General features: G+C 57.6%; 1 protein-coding gene across 7 annotated transcripts in view; it reads right to left on the bottom strand.

Moving 5' to 3' along the window:
* Positions 1–13,837, bottom strand: part of LAMB3 (laminin subunit beta 3) — a 143,748-nt gene that overhangs the window by 3,799 nt on the left and 126,112 nt on the right. For all 7 annotated transcript variants that reach the window (XM_074351893.1, XM_074351892.1, XM_074351894.1 and 4 more), the window contains 13 exons: positions 12,058–12,178; positions 11,182–11,370; positions 9,795–9,950; positions 9,232–9,428; positions 8,827–8,938; positions 7,718–8,096; positions 6,428–6,588; positions 6,101–6,321; positions 5,647–5,844; positions 5,184–5,328; positions 1,279–1,486; positions 733–874; positions 118–294 (listed from right to left, as the gene is read on the bottom strand). In XM_074351893.1, the coding sequence (XP_074207994.1) occupies positions 118–294; positions 733–874; positions 1,279–1,486; positions 5,184–5,328; positions 5,647–5,844; positions 6,101–6,321; positions 6,428–6,588; positions 7,718–8,096; positions 8,827–8,938; positions 9,232–9,428; positions 9,795–9,950; positions 11,182–11,370; positions 12,058–12,178 (2,406 nt within the window). The remainder of the gene's footprint in view (positions 1–117; positions 295–732; positions 875–1,278; positions 1,487–5,183; positions 5,329–5,646; positions 5,845–6,100; positions 6,322–6,427; positions 6,589–7,717; positions 8,097–8,826; positions 8,939–9,231; positions 9,429–9,794; positions 9,951–11,181; positions 11,371–12,057; positions 12,179–13,837) is intronic.

Raw genomic sequence — 13,837 nt, 5'->3', positions numbered from 1 at the left:
CGGCCAGGTTTATGTTTATCCTAAAGCCCCTTCTGGATAGTTTAGGGTAACTGTTACTCTAAGTGCTTTGGAGCCCGTGGTCTGTGCTTCCTCAGGCTGACGCTGCCTTCTCCGTACCTCCTGGGCACTCAGCGCCCGCTCGCTGGCCTCCTCTGCCAGCTGTCGGGCCTCAGCTGCCTGCGCCTGCTGCTGCCTGGCCTGGCGGCCGAGCTCCTCCATCCGTGCCCGGAAGCCACCCAGCTGCTCCAGCATGCCGGTCACCAGTCTTTCTGCTGGCCCCAGCACCTGCTGAACCTTTGTGGAAAGAGAAACCTGGGGTTTGGGGTGGGTCTCCTAGAAGGCAGCCTTCATTTTTCTGTCCTCCAATTCATCAGGCCACAGAAATTCTCTCCAACCAGGACATCATTCCAACCAGAACATTGTCCCCTCCCTTCAATCCCCAACCTGCCCCCTGGCATCCAGGCCTCCCCCTTCTCCGGCTCAGCTGACCCCCACACCTGCTGCAGCTCAGAGCCCACCCTGACTGCTGCCCCTGGCCACGAGACCAGAAAACCAAAGTCTGGAAGCCAGGCCCAAGGCTTCTGACCCCTATTCTTTAGGGCCCCAGCTCAGTTTCCACCCTGGTGGAAACTATCTGACTATCCACTATCTGACACCTTCTATGCCACCTTCTGTGCCTTCCATGAGTCTGTCTGTTCCCACACGCAGGGGAAGGAAGCCTTAATGCCTCACCTCAGCAACTCTGTCCTGGATGAGCCGGAGGGAGCGGCGGGTGCCTTGCATGGTGTCCTGGGCCTCCTGCAGCGCCACTGTGCCCTGCCGCAGGTTCCCCACCACATCCTCCACCTGGCCCTCCACTGTGTGGGCCCGGCTCCTGGGACCAGGGGAGCAGGAGGGAGAGGGGAGAATGGGTGCAGAGTGAATGAAGAGATGTGTGGTCCAACTCACTCCTCAGCCCCAGAGAATATCCTTTTCAGCCAAGGCCAAGGAGGAGTCTGAACTCGGGAGCTTTTCCATTCCAGGACCCCACCAAGCAGGTAAGCCTGGGGCACCCTTTGGGCATGGTTTCCAATATGGAAGGCGGGGCCACGTGGCGTTTAGCGTGGATGCTGTGTACCACTTCAGCATCCCCCACCACGGACAGCACCCCTCCCGTCTCCCAGCCCTCGGCCCCTCTGACCTGCACAGGTTCTTCCCTTGCTTCCAGCAACAGAATTGGGGGGGGGGGTGCAAAACCCCAGCCTGATTCTGGGAGCAGTTCAGAGCCCAGGGCCGTACCTGGCCTGCTCAGCCTCAGCCTGGAGCCTGCGAGCCCGAGCAATGTCCTGCTTGGTCTGGGACAGCACCAGGTCCACGTTGGGGAGCCTGGCTGCGATGGCCTGGATCTCACTCATCTTCTGCAGGACCGTGGCAGAGTCCGTGGGCAGCCACAGGCCCAGCACAGCCTCGCTGACCTCCTGGATGGTGGCTGCATCGGTGTCAGGGTCTGGAAGACAGCAGTTCATTGGACCAGGGGAGCCCAGCCACCTCCCTCAGAGATCAGAGGCCTCTCGGGGCTGAGCAGCACCCGTGGGGAGCACCGCTGTGGCATCTCTGTCCTGGCTGCCCAGGGAGCTGCCGCCGCCTCCCGGGCACACTCAGGCGCCCTTTCTCTGAGAATTTCCGGGGACGCTGCTGTGGGAGGATGACTGTTGGGACAGCTGTGGCAACTGCGTGGCGCAGCAGGAAATGGCAGGCTCGGGAGAAGGAGGTGGTGCCAGACAGCTGGGACTGAGCAATGCCTGGAGCACAAACATAATCAGCCCTAAACTGGGGAGACCTGCCAGGAACTGGAACTGCTTCCTTGGCAGCAAGACCCCTTCCACCTGCCCCTCCTCTGGCCGGAGCGCTCATCTTTGCCAAGGCGGATAAAGATGAGCAGTCTTGCTCACATGCCGCCTTCTGAGAGAGGCCAGCCCAGACCATCCAATCTGGAATTACAACTTCCACCCTCTGCCCACACGCCTTATCCTCCTTCTCGGCTTTATCTTTCTCCCTGACATTTATCACCAACCCCCGCCAGGTGCCCGACACTGAGCTCACTTATCTGGTTTTCTGTTTGTTTCCTCACTAGAATGTGAGCAAGATGAGGGCAGCGACTGGCTTTCATCCACAGCTACATCCCAGCGTCTAGCAGGGTGCCCGGCACTTGGAGGCACTCTGTGTTTGTAGAGTGAATGAAATACTGAAGGGGTCCAGTCCCAGGCCTCCCCTTTACTCTTCAAGCAACCTGGGACAAGTCAACTGGCTTCTCTGAGCTCGGTTTCCTAAATCTACAAAATGGGAATAGCGATCCCCAACCTCCAGGGATAAAATGACACAATCAATTAGCAGGAATTTGCCAAACCAATTCTGGGTCAGAGAGTAAGGTCAGGGGTTCAGAGATGGCATCTCCTCCCCCGGTCACTTTGATAGATTCAGCTGGTACTGAGGTGGTAGGGAAGGGGGCGCCCGCCCACCCACATGGTTTGCACTAGGACTAGAACTCCCCTGGGGCCCCACGCCCAGCCTTACTCTGCAATCCAAGGGTTTCCTCACCAGCTGGCTACACAGGTCCCAGACCCAGTCCCGTCCCCGTGCCAGATGGAAGGACATTTCTGGAAGGCGGAAACCACGCCTCTTTATTGCTATGTCCCTTCGGGGCCAGAGCAACACAATACAGGAACCCAAGGCATATTGTGGCTGAGTTTACTGAAGTGGGCATTTTCCCAACTCTGAGCTTTCACAAGGACCTCCCCACAGAAACCAACAACCTCTCACCTAACCCAGAGTCCTACTCTCAAAACAAGGCTCACATGAGTCTTCCCCAGAAAGCCTCCCACGGAAGCACACTTCCACCCCGCTGCTCCCTTCCTGCATTCTGCATCACTTCGGCTGCCCCCGAAGGCTTGGTCTGAGTTACACTCAGTCTGGTGGGCTCCCGAGTCTCGGGGTGGGCTCAGCAAACATTCACTTCTCCGAACAGCAGGCTGTCGGGAGCTGAGACTGTGCATTAAATTGGGCTTGCTCCCTGCCTTCACGGAGCTCGAAACCTAGCGGGGCCAGGAAACACAGCCCTGAGTGACCGAGGTAAGCACGGAGGCTGGGCCGGCCTTTGCAGGGGCACCGAGCCCAGGCTGATGGATCCAGGGAGGCTTCTTGGAGAGTGAGGTGCCTAGGGGATTCTTAGAGGATGAGCAAGGATTCCAGTCAGGAGGGGTGGGGCAGGGCAGGGGAGACAAAGCAGGGAGAGGAGAAACATTAGCAAAGGCAAGGAAGCAAAAGTGTGTGTGTGTGTGTGTGTGTCCTCACAATGCAATAATCTGGAGTGTGGATTCTGGAGTGAGGTGAACCCTCCTTCCAAGCTGGTTGCCCTTAGGGAGGTTTCTTAACCTCCTGGTATCTAGAGTCCTCACTTGCAAAGTGGTAGGCAATTCAGGTTAAACAATGCAATGCATGGAGAGCAGTGCCTGGCACTTGGTAAGAACTCAGTAAAGCTGATCTATTACTTTTGTCATTCCCATTGAAGACTGGGAAAGACAGCGTCCACTGGTCTTCCCCTCTCCCACCCTCGCTGTGACCCTGTGTGTCCACAGCAGCTGCTACCCGTGCCTCCTGTGTCAAGTCTCTGGAGACTAGGACCCACAGCCAGGGAGACTGTAAGAATCGTCCTCGGTTCTCCCAGGAGCTGCTTCTTTCTGCCCCTTGTCCTGTCCAAGGACTTAACCTGAGACACAGGTACAACTGAGGGGACAGCAGGAGCCCGCTAACCTGGCAACTCTCTGCCTGGGCTGCACCCCGAGGACAGGCTTCCTACCCACATCCCGCCCCTGGCTGGGTTTGATGCAGGGAGAGGGGCAGTCCAGCCTTCCTCGGCTTCACTCAGGAGAAGCCTTCCTAATCTGCGGGTCCGAGCCTCAGACTTCCATCCAACGTCAGGCACCATCTCCCTGCATCCAGGTGACACTCTCCCCCGTTCTGGGGCTCTCTGGGACGCTGACTCCAGCGCAGCCTCAGACCAGCCAGGGCACCTCAGCACAGCCTTCCTGCCTCAATCCAACCTGCCACCTGCACACAGGAGGGGACTTTGGCCTCTCGGAGCATAGGCACCACAACAGTAGCAGGAAGAATGAATGCCATTACACCAGGCCCTCAGCTCATGTTAACTGGGCTCCCAGCCAAGCAGATTCCCCGGCAGGGACCAGAAATCTAATAATATCAGCTCATATTCCTGCAGCACCTTTAATTTTTCAAAACACATTTTACATCAGTTGCTTGATGCCTGGAATAAACTTGTGAAATCCTACCATCCCAGTTGGCAGAAGCCAAAGATGAGGCCGAAGAGGAAAGCAACTTGCCCAAAGTCCCCCTGATGTCCAGAGTCCTGTCCTGGGATCTTCCCACTCCCCAGGGCAGCAAGGGAGGGGACTGGGTTCATTTATTCATTCGACCAACATTGGGTGCTTTTCTAGGTCTGGCATCATGCTGGGTGCCAGGGACCCAGTGAACAAGATAGACGCCTTCCCTGCCCTTTCGGAGTTTAGAGTCTAGTGGAGAGACAAACACACTCTTGGACAAATGAATCCAACAACCACAGCCTCCCAGGCTTGGAGCAGCACAGTAAATGTCAGATTCCAGAGGGGAATGGCGTGGAGGGGGGTGACCAGATGGGGTGGTCAGGAAAGGCCTCTCAAGGGAGATATCTAAACGCAAACCTGGAAGGCAAGAATCGGTGGCCTTAGAGACAGCATTCCAGGCAGAGGAAGAGCCTTTGAGGCTGGCAAGAGCCTGGTCTGTTCAAGGACAAAGTGGAGAGGATGCAGGCCACATCCAGGAGGTGACAGAGACCACAATAAGGATCTGGGAGTTTATTCCAGGAACAGGAAGATCCCAGTGAAGGATTTTAGGCTTAAGTGGGATGTGACCCCATCCCCACCCCTTACACATCTTTCAAAGATGTTTCAGGCTGTTCTGTTGAGAACAGGCCATGGGGGAGCAGGAAGAGACATGGGACCACACCTAGAGGCAGTGGCAGCCTTCCAGGTGAGTGATGGGGGCGGGCCCAGGGGCCATGGAGACCAGGGAAGCAGCTGGACAGGAAACACGGCACTCAGCACAGAAGGGAGTCAAAACATCAGCCCAGGGGAGGGTGAAGACCAGCTCACCTGAGAGGAAGTCCCGGACCTGCTGGATGAGGAGCCGGGTGCGGCTGACGTCTTCCTCCATCTTGGAGCGGCTGGCACTCACCTGGGTCTCCAGGCGCTGAGCCTCTGATTGCACCTGCGAGGCGGCTTCCTCCGCTGCCCTGATCTGCTGACACACACAATGGGTCAGCCGTGGTCAAGACCCCAAGAGAGCCTCCCAGCAGCTCCGGGGATGCTGTGGGCACCTGCTACCCAAGATCTACCCGGGAAACATTTGTAACTAACTCAGTTTGGCCCTGGAAGAAATGATGTGAAACCATTGGCTTCAAACATTATCTGTCACTTGCTGTGGGGTCACGGGCAAGTCACTTGGCATCTCTGGGCTTTCATTTCCTGGCTGAAAAATGGAAACTCTGACTTGCCCAGGTGCTCTGTCCCCTCTGCCTCCTCCTAGGCGTGCCAGCCCCACCTCTGCCGCACCTACCATCTGCCTGGTCTGCTGGAGCTGGGCATTGAAGCCCCGCAGCTGCTCGGCCACCTGCCCTGCTGTCCTGAAGGCTCCACCTGCCCTGGGAAGGGTGCCTCTGCAGTGGGAGCCACAAATCGTGCCGTTGTCTCGGGGACACAGCTCTCCCGGGCAGTCTCCTGGGGTGCAAGCCATCTGCCTGGAGCCCCCACAGAGCTGTGGAGAGATGGGGACATCAAAGAGGGTCCCCAAGTCTCCCCAACAATCGCTTCCACCCCACACCTGGGAAACAAACAGCCAGACATCTCTATGGCAACCAGATACCAGAAACTTGTTTCTTCTTGAGCACACCGTGAGGGACTAAGGGTCTGGACAAGTGGGGATGCAGTAAGTTCACATCACCCCAATGGGAAATGGGGTGCAGCAGTTGGTGAGTGACAAGCTGGAAATGGGGCCCTATGGCAGGAGTCACCTTGTTGATGGTGGGTGTCAGATCAGGCAAGGAAGCCATCTCCAGTCTCAGGGCCGTGAGCCGGGGACCACCGGCTCCTCCCCCTCCTCCCACCTGCTGCTCCAGCCGCTCAGCCTCCCTCTGGCTGTCCCTGAGCTGGAGCAGCAGGCGCGAGCTGTCGGAGACCCGCTGAGCAGCCTGCGATGACCGCTGGTAGGCCGCTGTCAGCATTCGGAAGGCTCCTGTGGGAAGAAGAGGGGGAACTGCGCTGAGCCTGGACCTGGAGGCCTGGAGACGGAGGGGGAGCAGGAGGGGGGCGTGGCCTGGTGTCTGAGCGCCCCTCCTCACCTGAGGGATCTGCGGTGCTTATTTTTTCAAACTGCTCCCTCTTGCTCTGATACAGCATGAGGAGGCGATTGAAGCTCCTGTCCAGATTCTCCAGGTCTCCTGGGAGCGACAAGGTCTCTTCCTCCAGGGGCAGGTCCAGCTGCAGGCCCTGGAGAGTCCGCCTGAGGTGGGAGAGGAGCTCCCACTAAAACACAGGAAGGGGGTTGCCTCCCCACAACCAGGCATTCCCGTGGAGAAACTGCTACTGAGTCAGGAAAAACAGGCCTTCAGGATAAGCCACAGGCCAGAGAGGGCTCTGCTGGGCAAAGTCCGCAGGCCTCCCTCCACCCCTCCGCAGGCCGATCTCCCTCCTTGGCATGTGTGGTGACCCTAACACTCCCGGCTGTCCCCCACCCCCGCCCCCACACGGCTTCCACCAGGAGCATCCCTGGACCCCTCCTCCCTCGCTGCAGGCTGACGTCAGCCACCAGGCTCGAGTCCGTGTCCTGTGGCCCACACCGCCCACGGCGCTGCCCAAGCTGCTGCCCACTGGTCGTCCCCCCCTGAAAGGGGTCGTCTGCCTAGACCCAGCACCACTGCACGTTCAGGGAGTCTTGGCCCCCACGCTCTCTGCGGCCACACCCACCACCCTTCCCTCCCAGCCCCGTTGCATTCCCCGAGTCCCAGCTTTGCTCAGCATGGCCCGTCCTCCTGGAAGACCCCAGGCCTGCACATCCAGCCCACCAAATGCCCATGGACTCCCTACTCAGTTCTGAGACCGAGGTCAGTGGCACACCCGGACAGCTCTGGGCTGCCCCACAGTAAGGGAGGGTTCAGGGAATGCAAACTCATTATAAAGACTTCCAGAACCGAATGTCACTGAGAAGGCAGCCTCTGCTGATAGGAGGGGGCTGTGGGCGGACCGCTCTCTTTCCGAAGGCAAATGCAAGGTATTTTTAGAGCCCTGCCTCCCGCTGCCCTCCACCAGGCTGACTAATCCAGAGCTGATGCTCCCGCCAGCAGCAGCAGCGCCTGGCACTTGAAAGAGCACAGGGCCTGGGCTCGGGCCTGTGTTCTGAGCCCCCCGCTCTGCCCCTCGGGGCCACGTGGCTCTGTCACATCACCTACTGCGCCTGTTTCTTCGTCTGCACACCAACTTCCTAGGACTCATGTGACAGTTAAAAGAGAGGCTTCTGGGACAAGGCTTGTAGAGGGTGAAGGGCTGTCCCGATGGGAGGAAGGACCAGCATGCCCCTAGGTGCGCCCATAAGGAGTAATGCTTCTCAGTGCTCAGCAGGGAGAGGGAATGACCTGATGGAGAAGATGGCGTTGGCCACCTGGGCCACCTCCTGCTCCGGGACAGAGGCACCGCTGAGCATCGCTTGGATCTGCTCCATCTTGCTCTTGGCGTCCAGCATCCGGGAGGCCAGGCCGTGGTCCTCCAGGCCCGGTCCCAGCCACAGGCTGGCGGTGGCGTTGCGGAGGCTGCCAAGGCGCAGGGCCCACTCCCGGAGGCCGGCGTCGTAGATCTGGAAGCAGGGGTGGCAGGCCACGCACACGGGGTAGCGGTCGCAGTAGCCTCGCTGGCACTGGTCGCAGCGTGGCCCGGTCAAGCCGGGGCGACAGAGGCAGCGGCCCGAGGCCTTGTCACAGCCAGGCCCCTCGGTTCCCCGGAAGTCACAGTCACAGGCTAGGGTGGGAGGAATGATGGTCAGAGGCCAGGGGGTCGGGAAGATCAGGTGTCCGGTGGGGAGAGCCCGAGGAGAAGGTCTGGCTTCAGGGTCTTTCGGGCTTAGAATAAGATGGTCAAGGCCAGAACGAAGTCACGGTTAGGAAAGCAAGGAAGGCGAGCCTCCCGCGGCACCTGCCGCGTGCCAGGCACTGTGCTGAGCCTCACGCTCGCCGTGCACACACAGTCACGCCTCTGACCTTCACACCCACTCTGCGACAGAGGATGTTTGTTTTTCTCATTCTTACAGATGAAGCCACTGAGACAGTGTGCCCCTTCCCGAGACAAGGAAACTGAGGCCTGAAAAGGGGGCGACTCCCCTAGAGGGGGCAGAGCTGAGACCTCTTCACACCTTGTCAAACTGACTACCCCCCAGGGCTCGCCTTCTCCATCTAGGAAGAGAGAGGACGTGTCCTCCCTACTCTGCCACCGTCCTGGAGACGGCTTCTGGGAAGAGCTTCCTCAGGGAAGTGGGGACAAAGCAACCCTCCTGTCCAGGGGACGGGGGACATGGCGATGGCCAAACATCAGCCCTGGGGCAGTGGTGGGGAGCGAGCACTCCCACAGGTTGCCAGGGCCCGTGTACCAGTCTGGGATGTCCTCCCACATCACACACGCACGCGCACCCCTCCGCAAGTCCACCCAGGCACACGCCCCCACAGCCTCGGCGTCCCCCACTCAGAGAGCACACCTCGGCATCCAGTGGCCATGTCTCCATAGGTCCTGTCGGGACACCGGCGGATGGCTGCAGCATTGCAGGTCAGGCCACCAAACCCTTCCCGACAGGGGCACTGTCCTGTGAACTGTCGAGGAGAGCCTGGTCAGGGAGCCGAACCTCCCTGGGCGCCCCCAAAGCAAGGGCTCCCACTAGGACCCAAGTTCTGAAGTCCAAGCCCAGGACGGCCCTGCAGAAGGTGTGCGAATGTGGCATTACTAAAGGCTGAGAGCCACAGAGGGAGGGACATTTGGTGGCCTCCCCAGGGACATGGGGACAGAAGCAGCCAGGCCCGCCTTTGAAAGGCCCAGAAGGGCAGCTCTTAGAGGGGAGACAGAGGCTGGTGCACGGGACCCCTCCCCCGCTGAGCCCCCACAGTACCTGGTTGCACTGGGGGCTGAGGGCGTTGTCTAGGTTGCAGCCACATGGCTCACAGCCCCGGCCGCTGGCCAGCTTCCAGTGGTAGGGAGCACACTGGTCACATCTGGGACCCACCACGTGGGGCAGACACAGGCAGCGCCCACTCTCCTCGTCACACGGCATGTCCTGCCGGGCACCCAGGACACTGCAGTCACACCCTGTACAGGAGGGAGGGCTGCTGAGCTCGGGGGACGGGCCACCAAAACTCACCCCCAGAGGACATGCATCAGAGAGGGGAGGAGAGCCTGGGAAAAGAACCAGGCAGGGCCAGTCCCTCCAGACAGCCTGGCTGACTCACAAGGCCACCCCGCTTTCCCACCAGTCCCAGCACCTGGAGGCTTGGCGGCCCGTCCTCCCTCCCACTGGCTGACTCAGCCCCACCTTCCATCTCAGGCTTGTGCTGCCACCTGCTGGAGTCCAGTGGAATAGCACCCAACACACCGTGCCATGAGCAGGGCGGATCTCAGATCTGGTGGCCCCAGGCCGCCTGCCCCAAGCCACAGCAGGCTGAGCCCCCTACTCACGGTGGCAGCCCTGTGGGTTGGCGTAGGTGAGTCCTGTAAACCCTGGCTTGCACAGGTCACAGCGTTCGCCCTGTACGTGCTCCTTGCACACACACTGCCCAGTCACTGGGTCACAGGGAGCTCCTGGCACTGCCCCATCCGGATCACACTCGCAGGCTGAGAGACAAAGGCAACCACCACAGTAGGAACAGAGAAGAAAAGCAGAGAGTTAAGAGCACCTTCCAGAAGCCAGACTTCCTGGTTGAAATCCTTGTTCCACTACTTTGGGGCTTACAAACTTAGTCAAGTTACTTAACCCCTCTGTGCCTCAGTTTCCAAATCTATAAAATGGGAATAACCATGTACCACTCATAGGCTTCTTAGGAGGAATAAATGAGTGAACGCAGAGCAGGTGCAGCAGTGCTTGGCACACGTGAGATACTGTAACAGTTTTTGTTGCCTTATTTCCTGAACAACTCTGGCAAGCACTGAGCTGGGCCCTCTTGCAGGTCACCTTATATAATCCTCACAACACCCCTGAAAGGTGAGGATGCTTGTCCCTATTGTACTGATGAGGAAACTGAGGCTCAGAGATGTTCAAAGAACTTCCTCGAGGTCACACAGCAAGTAAGTGCTGGAAACAGAAGTCAAATTCAAGACCTTCTCCCTATTTCCATAAACAGATAGTAACAGCAGAAACTGAACGAACTTCCTCCCACCCACCACGCCCTGACCCCTTTCATGGCTTTCAAAACAAAGACTCTTTCTTCACCTAGAAAGACTTTCCTGATGAACCCCGTCCAAATCTGAGTGCTTCCGCCCAGTTTGCTTTCTCCTATGTGAACCCACTGACCCTTGTGGATATGTTGAGTCACTCCTGGGTGACTGACATGTTCATTCAGTAAACATCCCTTGAGTACCAATTATTTGCCTGTCCTTGGGCTGGGGGCCTAAGAATATAAGAATAGCCTCTGCCATTGAGGGGTTCTGAATACTGGTAGAAACAGAAAAATTAAAAGCAAACCACATTACAACACGGTAAAGGCAATTAACATGTATATGGACAAAATGCTTTGTCCTTTTTTCCATGCATGTGGTTTATCTTACCAGACAACATGAGTGTTTCTTGACAGCAGGTATGGTATCTTGTATATATTTTTTTCTTCCCTATGCTTAAAATAAGGGCTATTAATGCTTGATTGACTGATTGGTGATCCAGAGAGGTTAGGTGACTTGCTCAGAAGGGTACAGCTAAGTTAAAACAAATGCCCACAAGTCCTGACACACGACCAAATCTTCATGCTTCCTGAGGGCGTGTGCATCCCCAGGGACACGTGCTCCGTTGAGCCCGGAGCAGGTAGGGAGTAACCGACAGATGAGGCCCTGGGTCCCAGGGGCCTCTACTCACGGATGCAGGTCTCCTGAATGGGAGCACCGGGACGCCGGTTCCGGAAGTAGTGCAGCTGACACCGCTCACAGTTCTTGCCCTCAGTGTGGTCCCGGCAGTTGTCACACACACCTCCATGTGCCCCCTGGCTGGCAGCAAACACGGCTGGGTCGAAGTGACACATCTCTGAGTGCCCATTGCAGTCACACACTGAAAAAGGAGAGTCCCCAGGCTGACGTGTGACCAGCACTGTTGCCATCTACAGAGCACGTTCCACGCTAACTCATTGGTGTCCCCAGCCACTCGGCAAGATGCTCGGGTCTGGGAAACTGAGGCCCAGGCCTTGTGTAATTTGTTTCAGGTTATACAGCCAGTAAGAAAGGCGAGCAGCATAAGGACAAGCTCAAGAATTAAGTCCAAGTGTTGGGCCAAAGGGAGCCCCTTGCATGGCCCCATGCCAACCTCCCCCCATTGCCACCTTGGGTCCTGCTGGCTCACAGCCTCTATCTGGGCTGAGGACCCTCGTTTCCCTCATTTACTCCAGGAGGGGCCCTGCCTTCAGGTTTGCCCTACACAGGATAAGGCAACTGCAGAGGCCAGAAAAAGGAGGGCCTGGGGATAGCACGAAAGTTGTGTGGCATCAGAAGCCTGGCCCAAGCTGTGGTCCCTCCAGGCCCGGCTGAGGAGAAGGGTTGGGGGGCAGTGGGAGGATGCAACTCAAACACCCTCTCCTTCCCCAAAGAGCCAGGAGAGTTTAAATGGCAGGGATGCAGTTAGATTGAGATTTAAACAATAAAGAACAGATTCTCCCTGTGTCCCAGGTGAGGTCATTAAGGCCCAGAGGGGCCAGCACCCCGCCCAGTCACTGGGGGTGGGGGCTTGGTCCCAGGCTCATACTCTGGCATTCGTGGGGGTCCCGGTCATTGGCAGGGCTCCAGGGCCGGTCGTTGTAGAAGGGCGCACAGCGTTCACAGTTGGGGCCAGCGGTGTTGTGCTGGCAGACACAGACCTCATGGACCTAGGAGAGGCGCCATCGGTCACCAGGAATCATTCTCAAAGGGATGTCCCCAGGATGGACCTGCCCTCTCCTCTCTGACCCTCGCACCCAGCATGACTCAGGGTCCAGCTCAGCCTCCAGCTTCTCCAGCCTTGACTCAGATCCTGCGACACATCCAGCTATCTGCCTGTGTGTCATTGGTGCGTGTGTGTGTGTGTGTGTGTGTGTGTGTGCCTGCGTGTGTGTGTGCCTGCGTGTGTGCGTGTGCCTGCACTGCTCCTCTAGTTCGCTGTTTAAAAGCTCAGTCCTTGCACTTGGCCGTCCCCATGGTATCCGGTCCAAAGCAGCACCTGTAAGGTACTCAGACAGCTTTGCTGGTAAACTGGTTGTGGTTCTCGAAGCTGGTGGACCCTCTGGAGATTTACATCCCACAGTCCTGATAGCAGTGGTTTTTGCCTAATGAGAATGTGATGATGAATTGTTACTAGATTCACTGAGGTATAAAAATAGAACAGCAATTGTGTGCTAATTGTCTTCCAAACCAAGCCCACCCCTGCAGCCTGGCCTCCCCGAGGACCTGAATCCTCATCCTCCCCGCTGCTCCGCCAGTGCAGCCCAGGTGAACTAGCTCTCCCAGCACAAGCCCGACTCCCCCCACTTCTGCTTGGCAAGGACTGAGGTTTTTCTTTCCTGGCTAGAAGTCTCTTCTCTCTCTATCCACCAGCCAAGTCCTACCAGCTACAACGGCACCTCCCTCACCAGGCCTGCCCGGTCCCTCAAATTCCATGGATTTCGACTCCGTGTGCACTGCATAATCAGCTGGGGAGCTCTTTGAAAAATACCCATTCTCCAGGCCCAATTCAACCCAAATCTCAGGGACGAGGCCCAGGCTTGGGAACTTCTTTAAAGTGGTGATTCCAGGGTACAGCCAGATCAGCGAACCGCCGGGAGTGGGCAGGCACTCTCCCTTGGCCACATCCAACAGCACATTGCATTCCTCGGATGTCAGCCACCCTGCTCCGCCTGTGTTCTGGTCTTCTGTGCATGGCCCTAATAGATGACACATCCCTGGCTCTGATCCCCCGCTGGCCTCCTCTGTAGCCTGGGGCAGGCACTGGCCCAGAACAGGAAAGGATGAAGCTGACAGATGCTCACTTCACCTGTGTTTCCCTTGCAGGCCATTGTACATGATTTCATCACCCGCCTCTATCCCCAGGGCATAGGTCACGCTCCCGTATGCTAACAGAAGAACTGAAACCCCAGAAAAGTGGCATGGCAGCTCCCTCAGCTTCTTGGCCCAAGGTTCTCTCTCCTCTACTGCTGGTTCCCAAGTTCGATTTCACAGCAAAATCCCCTGGGTTGCTAGTTAAGCTGAATTTCTCTCTTCCATCTCTGCCGCATCTGACTCAGCTGGGCTGGGGTGGACCCAACATCTGTGTTTGGCTCTGTTCTCTCATCCTGCTCCCATATCTCACCTCTAAATGGGACTTTGGAGTCCCCAGACGAGGGACTGTCAACCCTGGCAGGATGTTAGAATCACCTGGGAACTTTAAAACACAATAAAAAGAACCAGAGTGTCTGAAGGTGGAGGTCTGGGCGAATTTTTTTAGCTCCCCAGGAAAATTAGGACGTGCAGCCAGGGCTGAGAAGCAGCACCTCAAACTCCCTCCAACAGCCACA

This window comes from Camelus bactrianus, chromosome 23, assembly GCF_048773025.1.
Source record: "Camelus bactrianus isolate YW-2024 breed Bactrian camel chromosome 23, ASM4877302v1, whole genome shotgun sequence".
Taxonomy (NCBI): Eukaryota; Metazoa; Chordata; class Mammalia; order Artiodactyla; family Camelidae; genus Camelus; species Camelus bactrianus.
This window is presented reverse-complemented; position numbering and strand designations above follow the sequence as displayed.